Consider the following 16,750-nt stretch of genomic DNA (forward strand, 5'->3'; position numbering starts at 1 on the left):
TTCAGTCTCTTAGCGCTCGAGGAATCCCCTTATTTAGTCCAAGCGCGAACGAGATTGCAGAAATAAATGCCGTGCGACGCGTGCATATCAAGCACAAGTAATATCAAGTAGCTTGATATCAAGTCAAGCAATAAATATCTAAAATCAATTCGAGCTCAAGTATGTAATTTTTCATGAGCTTGTTTTCAAGTCAAGTAGTTGGTTAAAATTTCAAGCTACTTGGCTCGATGAATCCCTAGTAGCTATCAGAAAGAGTTTCAGGAGAAGTTGAGATTTTGGGTGTTGATAAGAAACAACGATTTCAAGCTCCGAACAGAATTTCAAGTCATTCACATTATCGAAACCATAAAAAATGTAAGAAGAATATTAGAATTTGAATATTTTCGTGATTACAAATCTGATCCGGTTGAGATTTTGTTTTTATATGGAATATTCATTTTTCTAGCTACGTGCAAAACTTCGTGTTGATATCGTCATCAGAATCAAAAAAACTCAAGCAAATGGGGAAAGCACTGACTGAAGTCGGTAGCTTTTGAGTGCTCGTTCTTTCATGCGCCAATCTCACCTTCGGGGACCACATACACCATTCGGTGGTCTTCAAGGGTGCTAATGGCGAATGAGTGACAGAATGACGAGAGCTCAAAAGCTTCTGACTTCACCTCAGTGCTTTACTCAATATTTTACCCACTAAACAAAATTCCTTCGATTACATATCAGCTTTGACTGATAAAATAGTGATGACCAACTTCTACAATCATCTATAAACTAAAGAGTCTACTTCAACTTCCTGATTACTGCAAAGGAGATAATTCATCCGAAATGACAAAGTACACAAAAAACTTATTTGCATCATATTGGTTGTCAGTTCCTAGAAAATGTATTAATCTTTTTCCCTTATCTTATCTATCGTCATCTAACAAATTATATCCTGCAAATTTTCAGTTGCATCCGATTTCCACGACGAAGAACAACGCTTCTGGTTTTTTTAATTAATCTAATTGAAAATTAAATCGATATTTCAGTATACCGTGGTGTCTTGTTTGTTTTGTCATACGCTTTTGACGTTTATCATTTGAGAGGTTATATTTTCCAAAACAGCCGTCTAAAATGGTTATTGAACATAAAATTAAAGGATATGAAAATTTCGTTGAATTCATCGGTTCAGTAGATAGCAAAGGAAAGCCTGTTTATATTTATTATAGTGGTGATAAGGTGGATGGTCAAAGTTGGTGTCCAGATTGTGTAAGAGGTTAGTAACCAAATATTCTCCACTTTGCTCTCTATAACACTAGTGTCAGTTTCATTGGGAAATTTGATACTCCAAATGTTGAACTCCCACATCAGTACATTTTTCTCAATTTACTAGACTTATCTTTCTATTCTTTCTGTTTCCATCAAAACGATAACCTAATTAATTGATGGAATTCAATCCACAGAAATATTAAATTATCACAGAATTACATGAAATTTTTCATAAAACGGTGACTACAGGTATGTTCCAGTATATTTGGAGTGAGGTATTCAAATGAAATTTTATATTGCAGCTGAACCTGTTGTCAGGGAACAACTAAAACATGCAGATCCCGAATCCCTTTTTGTTTACGTGGAAGTAGGAGACAGAGCATTGTAAGAATTGTTTTGCTTTGATTTGCAAAAATGTCATACATTTTTTTCCAGTTGGAAAGACCCTCAGTGTCCCTTCAGAAAAGACACCAAGACTAAATTGATGCAAGTACCAACTTTAGTTAGATGGGGCGGTCCACAAAAATTAGCTGGTGACCAGTGTGAAAAACCAGAACTAGTTGAAATGTTATTTACTGATGAAGATTGATTTGAATCTTCATGAGAATTATAATTAAGGTCCATTTTATCTACATATAAGATTATACATGCTTTACTGAAATTTAATTAATAAACATTTTTTTTTAAGTAACAGTTTATTGTTTAAACTTCTCAACAATTTTGTCCTGGGTTCCACTTCTTGCAGACTCCACCTATGCATTGCAAGCCATCAGCACAAACAACTTTGTCAGAAGTTCTTCCAGCTATGGGACTTTCTGCAGTGCAATTGCCACCTTCATCTGAAAAAAATTTGATATTCATACAGATTCAAATTAATCGCGAGAAATAATATATTTATTTACATATCAATGTTTTGCAAACGTTACAACAGTTGCAATAACCACCAGGCTTTAAAATTGTCCCTTTCGGACATTTTGGTGGAGGCGCCAAGCAAAGAACAACAGCACACGAACTGCTAGTACATTTTTCTTCAATATCTTCAGCATTTGCCAAAGAAATGGTTAAAAAGAACATAACTACATAAATTAACTTCATTTTTTTCTATTCTTTCACTTGTAACTACTCACGGGAAGCATGTGAATTGAAATGAAGATGATTGCATTGTAGTCGGTGTTTTTATACCTGTGCGCATTGCGAAATTTTCAACTCTAATTGATATTTTTTGATACGTCAGCGATGATTTGAAGCTCAAGGAACGTATATATGTTAAAAATCATTACATAGAATTTTTTTGCAGGATTGGCAGCATAAACAGTGTCCACTGGGTAGGAGGATATGCCCTTTAGGGCATTTTGGTGGAGGCGATTTACATCGAACTGTGTCACAAGCACTTGGTGCACATTTCAAAGCATTGATATCACCGACAAATACTAAAAATGATAGGAGAAGGCTTAAAATGAACAGATTCATTCTGTAGGTTAATTTTTTTTTTGTAATGAACGTGAGAAACGACGGTTATTTATAAATCAGAAGATTATCTTGTATTTCCATTTTTATCTAAACTGGTTTTGTAGACACAGTAATGTTGGTAATTTGCACAACTCTGCCATTAAGAAATATTACAATATTTGCATTTGATGGACGGAGAGCGATATGAAGATACTCCACAGTTTTAAATTACAGTCCGAAATGTACATTTAACACTTAAACAGTGGCGTCCGGTGTTGTTGAAATTTATAAGATGTTAATAGAATGCTTAAATGAACAACACACAGAAATAAGGCAGTTTTTAAGAAATACGGACACTGACACCAGTCATTTTCGATTATTTATTGAAAAAAATATTATCTCTACCCTCAGAGTGATAAACATAGATAGAGGGAGCATAAGTCATATTCAATAAGCAAATTTTGTCCCCAACATGAACTATCATATTTGACATAAGGTGCGCGGAAATGAAAACATATCAATGATACGATATTTCACTCAATTCGCGAGTTTCTCCACAAAGAACGCACTTCTTATATCCCATAGTGAATCAACGTTTCATGTTAACTCAAAATATACTGAAAGAAATACCTAAATATATCAGAAATTCAGAAAACGAACTTCAAGCGCTACAAAAGACATGAAACAACAGATGACATTAGGAGAGCAAAAGTTGCAAATATTGGATTTCAGCAGGTAGATACAGAAAATAATAGATATTCTGAATATTATAAATTCGACAATTAGGAAAAATATCATATTCCAAATATTCAAATTTGCATATTTAATCGGGAATCTCTCAAAAAAATATATTTCTTTCAATATTATATACATTCAAAATGATATAGTGAAATTGTGGATTTGAAAATATATCACAATCCGACAACGTAATCTAACCATGCTGGGGACATGAAAAAATTCAAATGAAATCCGTCTAGTTCTTGAACCGATCCTTAATTTTCAAAGGCTGAAAAGCGATGAAACTAAAAATAATGAGATTTAAAGCTTATAATGTAGAATTGAGTCCACACTACCCGAACAATAAAACGAAAATTTGAAGACTTCTCGAGTAAAAAAAAAAAGAAATATTTTTTGACGTTCAAAAAAAAAATACCCACATAATACTTTTTTGCACATATCGCAGCATAAACAGATGCCACCACGTCTCAAGACATATCCCTTAGGACACCTTGGAGGTACAGGTTTACACTCGTTATTAGCTTTAGCTAATTCACAAGCGTTACTCAAACATTGCAAAGACAGTACTGTTTTCTGCACGAAACAAAAACAAACCAAAAGGAGCAACAAATTAAAATTCATATTCACTTTGAAGAATTAGCAAACTGGTAAACACCTTGAAGAACGCAAAGAATTTATAGGAGCTAATCAGTTAAAGTAGGAGGTACCTAACGCATTAAGATAACATGTGTAAATTAAAACAATGTTGATGCGATGTGGCCTGAATTTATTACTACAAGATATTTTTTATGATGCTCGCTCGATATGGACGAAATTCTGAAAACCTGGCATTTGGAAATAATATATTTTAGTGAGAATTGACTGGGAAAAGTTCTATTCATTGACCGGTAATTCAGAAAATCCAATTACGTCATTTCCTATAACGTATTGTTGGAGTACCGATTCTTTCTGTTTGAAAATCAATGCAAAAGCTCAGTGGCGGATGGAATGATTTTCTGTGTTATTTCGAATAAGAAGAGAACCTTTCAAATTTTTCCTTAACAGGACTGAAAACAAAGAAGAATAAGAAGAGGGAGCATAGAGAACAAATTAGATACAGATAAAGCAGAATTAATCTTGTCGGTGATCACAGGAACAGAGAATAAGGTCTAAATTTTTTTTGTTATCGTTATAATTGCGAATCGTATTTACTGATGAATTTTCATAATAGAATAACTTTAATATAAATGTACTGGAAACTGAAACGTAGGTTTCTCACGTATTGTTTTCATGCACGTCTTTGTTCCTGGCAATATTGATTATTATTCAAATAATTGGAAATAGCAAAACATATTCGCCATAATCTTCTAGTAATTATATAAAAGGTAATGAAGTAATAAATTGAAGTGAGGGAAGAGAGTCCAAACCTATTGAATTATGAATTGCATTGTTGTGAAGATATTTCAGACATGGAATCGTTGCCATATTCGTCCGAAAATCTGATATTTGACGAGAATATTAACAAATCGCAAATGTTTTTTTTCTTGCGGTTTGACAAGTAGTTCCATCCTGAAGAAACCACTCGATGGCAATAATACAGAGCAATATGTCTATATTTTCTTTTGGGATTATGAGTCGTTACCTATTTCAAAAACTTATTAGAAAAATTATTTTGATACACGATTCCGAGTCTTATAATAAATAAATTCATCACAGTTTACTAACTGAATCTTTGTAATAATATGGATTTTCCTGAGGTTAACTAGAGAATTGTTTGAATTTTTTCGCGAAATCGGTAGCACATACGACAAAACTATAAGACATCAAAAAGTGTAGTACTTGTCAAAGTTTCTTTCGACATTTTTTTCTGGTCCACCAAAAAAATATCTGGAGGAAAGAAGCGGGCATACTGCTCCAGAAAAAATATCAACCTGTAGATTTGCATAAAAAATTAGATTATCGCGATGAACACTTCAAATTGGAATATATACGCCAAATTTAAGTTAAATATCTTGTGAAGGGAAGGTGCTAGGAGAAAAAACTTCAACACCCTGTATCTCTAAAACAAAACTCTCATGTTTATGGAATTTTTTTTCTTATGATGATTCGAGGAATCGATCAAAAGCAACAACGTGTTAATGATTCTGAGCAGTGTTTGAAGCTGTTTATGTGCAATAAACCTGAATTTTTGCGTCGATATGTAACAATGGATGAAACATGACTCCATCCTTTCACACCGAAGTCCAATCGACAGTCAGCTGAATGAACTGCACACGATGAACCGAATCCAAAGCGAGTAAAAACACAACAGTCAGCTGGCAAGGTTATGGCAATAGTATTCTGGGATGCGCAAGGTATAATATTCATTGATCACCTCTAAAAGGGCTAGACCAACAACATCGATTATTATATAGCGTTATTGGATCGTTTGAAGGATGAAATCATTAAAAAACGGCCCCATTTGAAGAAAAAAGGTGCTGTTTCATCAAGATAGTGCGCCATGTCACAAATCAATGAAAACAATGGCAAAATTGGATGAATTGGGCTTCGAAATACTTCTGCATCCACCGTACTTGCCAGTTCTGGCCCCCAGCAACTTTTTCCTGTTCTCAGACCTCAAAAGAATGCTCGCTGAAAAGAAACTTAGCGCCAATGAAGAAGTAATCGCCGAAATTGAGGCCTATTTTGAAGCGAAAGACAAATCGTACTACAAAAATGGTATCGAAAAGTTAGAAGATCGCTATAATCGCTGTATCGCTCTCGAAGGCAACTATGTTTAATAATAATATCGAATTTTGCCAAAAAATGTGTTTTACTATGGTAGACAGGGTACTTTTCAATTGTCCTGTTAAAGAGTCAACTCTAGTTACGCCACTGAAGACTCATGATGTTCACGTCATGTGACATAAGGATCGACCAATGCTTTGATTGGTTTAACATTTCGAACCAATCGATACTGTTTTACCATTGGTTGAAATTCAAACCTCCTTTCCTCTCCTTCATGGCCACATGACAGAAGGCTCTGCCTTTCTCTCTTCAACGTTGGAGTCAATGCTCTGGATTACATATTAGATAATTGGTAACAATAAAAAAATTGAAGAAGTTGAACCTCCTGCTGTTCTGATTTCCAAACCGCTGAGTATCTACAGATAACAGGAAGAACAATAGTTATGTTATTAACCTCAAATAAAAAATTGTACTGTCAAACTGGGATATCAACCGAAGCTTCACATATTCCTTTATTGTAATTTGATAAATATGATTTATTGTGATTTTATGATTAACCATACACCTGATGGTGTCGCAATGGGTGCTTATGCATTCAAACTGAATAAAAAATTGTGACAGCCTTGAAATACGCGGAGATGCCTCAGTTCCCGTATAAATTCAGCATAACTAGTAGGGGAACGATATTATTCGACTGCGTTGGTCCGATATAGAGAAACAGATTTGTCAGTTTTGATCATGCGGAAAATGAATCCAACTTTCGTTTTTATAGTTTTCGTTCTCGGTTGCAGTTGTTCCGTTTCCGGTATAGTTTGCCCACCGAATGTCTGCGAAGACACAGAATGTGAACAGGTTGACGAAACGGTATGCAGTGGACCAGAGAAAACGATAAGAAAAGGAGGATTCTGTGGATGTTGTGATACTTGTTTCACAATTGTTGGTACGTTTGTTGTATTTGGTTTGTTTTTTTTTAATATTAAGCCTTTGGTGTGTGTTAAAGTGAGGATATATAGGGGGTTTCATAATATTCAGGACGTTTCTGAAACTCCTTGCAAAATAACATAAAAAATTTAAAATTATCGTGAATACCACGCACGGACGGACTGAATTGATTTTGATCTTCCGTTCTTTATCATTGGATCGAACCCAATCTTAAGACCTCTCCGCTCAAAATTAGAAATACAGGGTGATTCACCGGGATGGCCTGTTAGACGTTTATGGAAAACTTATCACAATTTTGAGGTGAAAATTTGCATTTGGGGGTTGAGACAATGATCTTTCTCCCTAAAATATTTTCAGATCTCTACAACTTCCGGCGATACCGGAAACAGACTACTACTTCCCTATTTTAAATGGCACACCCAGTATATTATTGCATCATTAGATAGCTTTTTTGACGAAAATTTCGGCAATATGCCATACCTCGGCTAAAAACTTAACGGTTCATGAGTTAATGGGATTCTAATGAAAAAAATTGCGACAAGGACTCACATTTTTTTTAATATTTCGGCAGAAAAAGCTTTTTTCGAAAAAATTTTTTCAATTCTGGAAATACGTAGTATTATATAAAAGTGTTCACGGTTCGGACCAAAAATGTACAGGGTGTTCATAAGAAAATCATGAACTAGGACAACTCAAATTCATCAAAACTCAAGATTTTCAAATTAGAACCTATAGTTTTTATTATTTCAGTCGATTCTACATACAAAAATAGTGGGGGTTACTCAAGCAAACCCTATACCTGAAATGAATACTTAAGAGTTATCGACCTTAATGAGGAAAAACCGCAATTTTTAACTGTGTCGATTAGTCTGTGACTTCCGGAAAGCAGAGAAAGAAAGTAAAATTCGATGTTTGGATAACTAAATTTTACATTTCTTGAATAACAATTAATTTTTCGTTGGGATTGTTGAGAAATCCATAAACCAAAACAATTCTCAATAAAGAATAATTACGAATTCATTACAATTCTTAAAATGTCAAATTTATTTATGGAAACATTGAATTTCAGTTTCTTCTGTGTTTTCCGGAAGTCACAGACTACTCCACACAGTTAGAAATTGCGTTTTTTTCTCATTAAGTATTCATTTTAGGTATAGGGTTTGCTTGAGTAACCCCCACTATTTTTGTACATAGAATAGACTGAAATAATAAAAAATATAGGTTCTAATTTGAAAATCTTGAGTTTTGATTAATTTGAGTTGTCCAAGTTCATGATATCCTTATGAACACCTTGTACATTTTTGGTCCAAATCTAAAAAATCTTATAATACTACGTATTTGCAGAATCGAAAAAGAAAAGATGTTTTCGAAAAAAAGCTTTTTCTGCCGAAAAATTCAAAAAAATGCGAGTCCTCATCGTCACCATTTTTTCCAAAAGAATCTCATTAACACATGAACCATTGAGTTTTTACCCAAGGTATGGCATATTGCCGTAAAAAAAAACTATCTAATGATGCAATGATATACTGGGTGTGCCATTTGAAAGAAGGAAGTAGTAGTCTGTTTCCGGTATAACCGGAAGTTGTAGAGATCGGAAAATAGTTTAGGGAGAAAGATCATTGTCCCAAACCTCAATATGCAAATTTCCAACTCAAAATTATAATAAGTTTTCCATAAACGTCTAATAGGCCATTCCGGTGAATCACCCTGTATAAACTGGAAGTAATAAACCATCATATTAAATAAACTAGGAACACCCTTTCATATCGATTGGCAAATATTTTTTCCAACTTTTCTACGTAGCAATGAATCACCCTGTAATGCTATGATATCAACAATCTTTTTCCTGCTTGATAAATATAATACCTGATAAACCAAATCAATAAAATAATATTGGGAAACTATTTAACAAAACATTTGCGATGTAGTTGTAGAATGAATCTTGCATTAAAGCTTCTGCCGTTTTTCTTGTTCTCAACTCATTCGTTTCCTATTGTATGCCTTCCTGATTTCTGCAAATTGACAAAATGTCCAAAACTAAACTGTTCTGAACCGAATATTCTACAAAAAGGAGGTTTCTGCAGTTGTTGTTATGTGTGTTTTGAAGTGAAGGGTCGGTCATTTCTACAAGATTCAAGGTATCCATTTATTAATTTATAATTCATTTGTATTCCACAGATGTTGGTGAATATTGCGGTTTTCCCTTATATGGACTTCCCCCAACAACAATTTTATGCAAAGAAGGTTTGTCATGTACTGGAGGATTCTGTTTGCCGAAAAATGAAATAAATGTATTTTAATCAAAAATATATTGTAAGCAAGTCATGTCTTTAATTGTGTTCAACATAATAAATAGTGTAAATATTTTAATGGAATACTTCTATCCCATGAAAATTATACATATTCGCATCCCTCAATGATTTCGATATTCTACACATTTTCAGACAAAAACTGACGATTTTTTCAACTTATAATTTGCATAAATTAGTTCAAATAAACGGTAGCCTACATGGGTATCATTCTGTTCTACTTCATATTCTATGATACGTGTTAACCTACAAAATTTCGTAAATGAATAAATATTACTAAAAACTGAAAGTTTTATTACAATTTAAAGTTCGAAATGGCTGAGGGGAGAAGGGGAAAGAAGAGAAAAAGTGAGGATTTCATTTACGAAGTGGACGATAATGATCTATCAAGCGACGAAGAAGAAAATGCCTCGAAAAAACGAAATAGTGAAATTGACGCCAAAGTTGAAGTTATGGAAACAGAAAACAACCCTTCATCTGATGACGAAGACAAAACTAACAAGGAAACAATAGTTTTAGATACGGAGGAATCTAATCAAATGGATACAAACCAAAATTCTGTAGATGAGAATTCTGCCACCGAAGACGTTGCAGTAGGTCATATACCAGAAAAGAATAGCCCTGAAGAAACCAATAATGAAGATGTAATTTTGATAGATAATAGTAACACAAATCTAAGTGAAAGTTGTATAATAATTGAAGATCCTATCCCTATTATGGTATTGTCTGATGATGATGACGACGTTGAAGAAGAAGGTGAAATTATCGAAGATTTCAAAATAGTTGATGAAGTCACTTCTACACCTATACAAAATGCTCCTATAACTGAAACTCCCAAAAAAGACAATTCAAATAAAGTTGTATGCATAGGAGACACAGAATTTCAAGTTGTTGAAGAAATAGGCCCTTCACCTATGCCAACAGAAAAAAAAACCCTCATGAATATATCATTCTCATGTGACAAAGCAATGAATCAGTATGGACATCTTCTTGTTAGGTTCTTAAAATCTTTTCCAGAGGTGGAGATTGCTAAAAGTAAACTATGTATTACAGTAAATGAAAAAGAAAAATTTGAAGATACTGTAACACCTAAGAAAAAACATGGAAAGAAGAAGAAGGCTAAAAAGGATCTATTCGTTTTAGATCCAAATCCTTCATCTAATGATGATAACTTACAATTTTTCCAGTTTAGATATACAAGCAAATTTGAACTAACAGAGGAGGGTGAACCTGAAAAAGACGATACAAAAGCAGTACCGTCAAGGATATGTTTCAATTGCGATGGGAACCATGCTTTGAAAGACTGCGATATTCCCAAAAATTTTTCAAGGATTAGTAAAGCAAGATTTGATTTTCTTCAGAAACACAAAACAGTGTAAGTGGTTGCCTTATTTTCGATGATTGTATGAAATGAATTATTACATAACATTTAATTTTTATTTGTTTTTAGTCGATATCATGCTGATCAAAATCCTAAATTTGCCAATTTTAAACCTGGAGTTATATCTGACAATCTGCGTGAAGCGCTGGGACTTCGTAAAAATGAGCTTCCTGGACACATTTACAGAATGAGAAATTTAGGATACCCCCCAGGCTGGTTAGAGGAAGCTAAAGTACTCCCATCAAATCTTAGTTTGTTCGATATTGATGGTGAAAAAATAGAAAGTAGGAAGACAAATAAAACTAGTATAGATCCAAGTAAAATAGTTGATTATCATGGTTTCAATATGCCAATAAACAAAGGGTGTTTTGATGTAAGTATTATACTTATTTTGTTTTTATTCAAAATACACATTTATCAAATTTTTATGAACAATTTCTTCCAAATAATCCTTTCAGGATTTCAAAAGGCACAATGTGAAACCATATAACAAGTGGATGCATAAGTCTAATATGATTGAATATTTGGAAGAAAAGTGTGGAAATGATATCGATATGGACGATTGTGAAGTGCAAGACATCAAGAAGAAAACTAAAGAACAAAAGGTAAGGCAATTAATATTAAAATAGAGAACATTTTCTTTTCTGTTCTATGATCCGCAGCTAATATGCCTGTCAAAATGACATCAAGCTGACAGGTTGTCAAAGTCCCATAACCTTTGAAAAATTACCTATCTCAACGTCTACAGTCAGTTTATATAACAGCGTCTGGTTCGGCCATGTGGGTTTCCTTATCTTCAAAAAATTTTTCGTAGATGTTTCTTTTTGATAATTATTTTGGTTTTCGAGACAGAGAGTTATAATGATGTAACTAACCTGACATTCGTATTATATTGTATAAGATATAAGATTTCTTATTTTACAATTTATTTTCATTTCCTAGCTGAAGGACAGTGTTGCAGCACCAGTGAGTTCTCCTTCGCTTGTGGATTTGGAAGAAAAGAAAAAGGAGTTAATGGATGAATTAAACTCGAGTCAGGAGCAAGCTAAGTCATCGGTCAATGATAGCGAAGGAGATACCTCCCAAGAAACACCAGAAGAAACTGAGAAGAATGAAATTATATCGGTTGTGAAGAATACACAATTGGGTACACCGATTTTATCAAGCAGTTCACCTTATGCTCGTTTACCGAATCCTGATAATTTCTCTGTGGGAGTCAGTCCAGTTATCGATTTTGAGAATCTACCAAATTCCACAGGAAAATATGAAGAGTTGTCTAAAGTTTTAAATAAAGTGAGAACGACGATGAAAAATATATAATGAATATTTTTTTTATCATCTATAATATTACAATTCTCTGAACAAATTTTTTTTTATTTTAATACCTATTGCAGATATGATTCTTTTGAATGTCTGCAGTAGTTTTTTTTCTAAATTTTTTTGTGGACTATTCAGATTGGGAATTTAACGCACGATGAAGTTTTCTCTTAATGTGTAAATATGAAAGAAATATATGTTTTTTTTTCAAAATTATCTTATGATTTGTATATTGAATACCATTATCCCAACACAATATCCTCTCTATTAATGAATTTTATACCAAAAACTATATATTCCGAAAAAAGAAAGAAATTGAAAGAAAAATGTGAAAAGCTCTAACGTGAAGCCAGGAGCTTTTATTTGTTTATTCAAGTTGGTATTCATCCAATTTTCTCATCAACCTTCGATATGAGATCCAAAATTTAGGTTTATTCTTCAAATTTTGAATATAATTCCAGAATCCTCTGACAGATTTTGCCACTACGAACTTACTCAGACTCAGAACCTATCTTGGAGATTTCAAATCATTTAAAACTTATTAGTCTGATCATAGAACCAGTACCAGATATCTGAAGATATAAACAATATCTTATCAATTAAAACAATTCAATATTTCCATATTTTTATTCTGATAATATTCTGTCTCATTAATATAAAATATAGTATTGGAATGAATACTTAAAAACAGCAGGTACCCCTGGTTTTTTACTGTTAAAGCAATTGAATAATTATATAATCTGAAAATATTTCAACTTTCAAAAAATTCATTATCAATAAATCATATATCTTTAATACCCTCACACCTTTGGGAACATATCTAAATATTTTATCTCACTTTAAATGTGCACCACTTCGCAACTACTGTTTTAAAAATCATATTTATAATAATCAATTATACCCTTGCCCTATTTGTGTCGATAGAAATATTTTCCTATTAAATAAAATTGAGGAGTGCAAGAATTATTTCATTAGAGGAAGCTTCAATTTAATAGACGAATATTTATCATATGCTGGTAACGTTACATAGCCGATGGAGGAGGGTTTGGTGGAGCACCTTGCGAATCCTGAAAGTTTATAGTGATAATTTATAATAATAATAATGTTTATTCAAAATAAACATGGAAAACTAGAGGTATTTATGCTTGAAATAATCGTTGAAAGTTAACGAAAATACCATACCTGATTTGATGGTTTCGAGTTTAACACAGCCCTTCTAGTACTTGGTCGGTAAAGATATAAGAAGAACACAATTACCCATATCAGAGTCACCATCAGAGCATTTTCTGTACCTGGGGGACTACTTGCAGGTCCTAAAACAAAATTATGATTTGCCTGATTGCAGCTTCACATATCAAGTTTACTCAATTGTTTCAATATAATTTACCTTCATCAAAACATTCAGAATCTGTACACACAGTTTGAGAATTCCGCAACTAGAAAATTGAAACAATAGATATTAAATTTGTTAAACTATATTTTCACAGATATTTACCAAATTCAGCAATCTTCTCATGGCAAATTCATGATCCCAAACACATTCACAAGGATCCATTGTGTCGATTTCGAGCTGTACCACGTATATACAAATATCTAAAAATAAAATTTCTCTAAGATTTTATGGCAATTTTACAATATGTCAGTCTTTACTTACAGATATAAAATTATTGTTGGTCAATATCAACGCAATGGAGTGAAACGAAAAGGTTTCAAATGATTCTATGTAATAACGGTACAACTTAAAATCATCCTATGATAAGGGGTAACTACTTTGTTTATTTACAAATAATATTTAAATTAGTTTATTTGGAATAACTATTTATGTATCTGTCAACAATTTCAATTGCCACACATCATTTGTCTGTGACATCAGAAACCATAGAAGGGAAGCCGAGATATTCATTGGACAGTGAAAGCAATGTGGACCAATGGAAAATTTAAAAAATAATTATTTGATAATTTTGATAATTGTACGTTTGTGGTATAAAACATTTCCGTGATACTGCTTTATCGTACAATTCAACCTTGGATCAACAAACAACGTACGGATATGGTGTGTTCCCGCAAACAGGTAGTAGTGACATTGTTCTTCACTTTCGCGATCATCAATCTAACTTGACATCAAACTTCATTTTTATTTTAATACTACTCCCCGTTCCTACAAAAATGATTTATTAATATACCCCACCTGGGTGATTCTTGCAGTTCAATTTTGTGAACGATGAAATTGCAATCGTGCTATGAAGGAAAGAATAACTCACCAAAATTTGTTGATATTTCAATGCAATCTGTGGCTCAACAATTGAAATGTATTTATTTGAATTGAAAACGTTCTAGGCAGCTTGGAATATTTTTAGTTGTGACTATCGAGAAATTTGATAACACTAGCGAGTTGATATAGACATGAATTTTATCGCTAGGCATACTTGCATATGTTTATATTAATACGCATAACGTACCTAGGATTTTTCAAAATGACTGATTTTGGTTTATAATTTTTTTTATTTCACCATAGAAAATGTGAAAAGCACAAGAGCTCTCGCCCCAAGATATCTGAAATTATCGAATTTTGAACCAGGAATGGTTTCGAGAGAAGAATTGACTTATTGAAACGGATACGTGGTCAAAATCAATTATGTCCATCCGTTTGATACGATACCTAATTTTCAAACGGGAAGACCTAGAAACTTGAAATTTTCAAAGGTAGGTGAGTACCTAAACATTTCGATAGCTGCAGTTGATTTAGTTAATGAGCAATATCCGTCAAAGGTTTCCGTAAATATGGCCATTCGAAATATTTTTCCACTTTATTTCAAATATTATCAAAAAATGTTACAGGAATTTTTTATTCGACAGTAAATTATCCTCAATTTGACGTAATCAGAATTCGTATCCAACGTTTCGTACTCTCTGGGCCACCCTCAACCTCATTTTTTTCAATACGGACCTGCATATTGTATGACACTTTTCGAAATAACTTTTAACGCTGAGTTCCACGACGTATCATATAATGTCATTCAAAGTTGATTTTCCGGTGATTTTGACCCTTCTCCCAATTTCTTGGTGTATATGTAAGAAAAAACAAGTGTAGGTATCAACGATATCAATGTTCTGACCCAAATTCAATTAAACCCAGAAAAAAAATCGAGAACTGTGGACAGTTTATGCAATTTATCAAAAACTGCTGTTAATAAAATAGTCAAGAGACGCGAATACAATGATTTTAAATTTGAATACCAAGCCTTGCAATAATTATATCGTAATGATCTCAAAATAAAGTTCGATTCTGTAATTTGTTTCAATGGAACAAATGAGAAATCCAACAATAGTGATTCCTCGCGAAAAGATTGAGATTGTATTGGAAGGTATTCAAGAAGACAAAATAAGCAAATGTATAAGAAGTATGGGTTCCAGAACCGTAAAGTGCATTTTACAAAATGTTGGACATTTCGAACACTTACTTCATTAATTTTCATTTACTTTCGAATAATCACTTGATTTTTCTTTCATTAGATGATAGTTTCATTTAATTATTATGAATTGGAATATGTAAATAATTATTACTGGTTTCTTGCTTTGATTCTAATATGTTCCATTTAGTTCAAGATGAGTAAGTTGATTTTCTTATCCAAATGTAGGTATTGCATGTTGTTAATTAAACTAAAGGTACCTAAATGTGGGTAATACAGATCCTACCCAAAGAAAATTGGATAAGGGTCAAAATCACCGGAAAATCAACTTTGAATGACATTATATGATATGTCGTTGAATTCAGCGTTAAAAGTTATTTCGAAAAGTGTCATAAAATATGCAGGTCCGTATTGAAAAAAATGAGGTTGAGGGTGGCCCAGAGAGTACGAAACGTTGGATACGAATTCTGATTACGTCAAATTGAAGATAATTTACTGTCGAATAAAAAATTCCTGTAACATTTTTTGATAATATTTGAAATAAAGTGGGAAAAAAAGAAAAATCAAAATGACAGAATTTACTTTTCTTATGATATCTCAATAACCGGCCCTGATAATCTCGATTTGTTTCAACTGCTTGACAATGCTTCTATGCATGCAACGTTTTCTCCTTTTGACCGACCTTGTAACTCTTATGGTTCAAAAGTTACCAATACATTCCCATTAAAAAAGTGGCCACCCTGTATATGATCTGCTTTCTGGTATCTCATTATTTAGAAAAAAAAAATCGGAATTCCTTGAAAATTTTTTCTCTTATAGTTCACGAGATGCTCTCAGTGAGCAACGAATCTGGAACACCCTGTACTACTCGAAATTCGAAAAAAAATTGGGGATGAGATATCTGCTAACCCCTCACAGTAATAAACATAGATAGAAGGCATATATGTCATTTCCAGTAAGCAAATTTCGTTCCCAACATGAACTATCAAATTTGACATGAAGCGCGCGGAAATGAAAACATATCAGTGATACGATATTTCACTCAATTCGCGAGTTTCTCCACAAAGAACGCACTTCTTATGTCCCATAGTAAATCAATGTTTCATATCAGCTCAAAATATATTGAAATAAATACCTAAATATATCAGAAATTCAGAAAACAAATTTCAAGCGCGCCAATCGACGTGAAACAACCGATAACACTAGGAGAGCAAAAGTTGCCAAACCTTGAAGTTCAGCAGGTAGATACAGAAAAT

The 16,750-nt window shown here is 33.0% G+C and overlaps 4 protein-coding genes across 8 annotated transcripts; 2 read left to right on the forward strand and 2 right to left on the reverse strand.

Moving 5' to 3' along the window:
- Positions 1-937: 937 nt before the first annotated feature.
- LOC123680622 (thioredoxin domain-containing protein 17-like) lies at positions 938-1,935 on the forward strand. The gene is made up of 3 exons (XM_045618606.1): positions 938-1,249; positions 1,545-1,626; positions 1,678-1,935. Exons 1-3 carry the CDS (start codon positions 1,108-1,110, stop codon positions 1,829-1,831), a joined length of 378 nt encoding a protein of 125 aa, XP_045474562.1. The 5' UTR covers positions 938-1,107; the 3' UTR covers positions 1,832-1,935.
- LOC123680623 (fungal protease inhibitor-1-like) lies at positions 1,889-4,086 on the reverse strand. Of its 3 annotated transcripts, none has more exons than XM_045618607.1 (2): positions 3,849-4,086; positions 1,889-2,081 (listed from the first exon to the last, which is right to left on the reverse strand). In XM_045618607.1, the coding sequence occupies exons 1-2, from the start codon at positions 4,048-4,050 to the stop codon at positions 1,954-1,956; spliced, it is 330 nt and encodes a 109-aa protein (XP_045474563.1). In that variant the 5' UTR covers positions 4,051-4,086; the 3' UTR covers positions 1,889-1,953. The 3 variants fall into 3 exon arrangements, with proteins under 3 accessions (XP_045474563.1, XP_045474565.1, XP_045474564.1); XM_045618609.1 differs by lacking the exon at positions 3,849-4,086 and adding an exon at positions 2,523-2,778; XM_045618608.1 differs by lacking the exon at positions 3,849-4,086 and adding an exon at positions 2,145-2,419.
- A 2,686-nt stretch (positions 4,087-6,772) lies between these two features.
- LOC123680269 (zinc finger CCHC domain-containing protein 8 homolog) lies at positions 6,773-12,300 on the forward strand. 2 transcript variants are annotated; one of them, XM_045618071.1, is made up of 5 exons: positions 6,773-7,075; positions 9,256-10,761; positions 10,837-11,140; positions 11,226-11,372; positions 11,710-12,300. In XM_045618071.1, the coding sequence occupies exons 2-5, from the start codon at positions 9,701-9,703 to the stop codon at positions 12,085-12,087; spliced, it is 1,890 nt and encodes a 629-aa protein (XP_045474027.1). In that variant the 5' UTR covers positions 6,773-7,075; positions 9,256-9,700; the 3' UTR covers positions 12,088-12,300. The 2 variants fall into 2 exon arrangements, with proteins under 2 accessions (XP_045474027.1, XP_045474028.1); XM_045618072.1 differs by lacking the exon at positions 6,773-7,075 and adding an exon at positions 8,754-9,190.
- Positions 12,301-12,696: 396 nt separating this feature from the next.
- LOC123680628 (small integral membrane protein 14) lies at positions 12,697-14,485 on the reverse strand. Of its 2 annotated transcripts, none has more exons than XM_045618615.1 (5): positions 14,346-14,485; positions 13,580-13,677; positions 13,472-13,520; positions 13,267-13,397; positions 12,697-13,151 (listed from the first exon to the last, which is right to left on the reverse strand). In XM_045618615.1, exons 2-5 carry the CDS (start codon positions 13,637-13,639, stop codon positions 13,107-13,109), a joined length of 285 nt encoding a protein of 94 aa, XP_045474571.1. In that variant the 5' UTR covers positions 13,640-13,677; positions 14,346-14,485; the 3' UTR covers positions 12,697-13,106. The 2 variants fall into 2 exon arrangements, with proteins under 2 accessions (XP_045474571.1, XP_045474570.1); XM_045618614.1 differs by lacking the exon at positions 14,346-14,485 and adding an exon at positions 13,739-13,942.
- Between the last annotated feature and the right edge of the window lie 2,265 nt (positions 14,486-16,750).

This window comes from Harmonia axyridis, chromosome 5, assembly GCF_914767665.1.
Source record: "Harmonia axyridis chromosome 5, icHarAxyr1.1, whole genome shotgun sequence".
Lineage (NCBI taxonomy): Eukaryota > Metazoa > Arthropoda > Insecta > Coleoptera > Coccinellidae > Harmonia > Harmonia axyridis.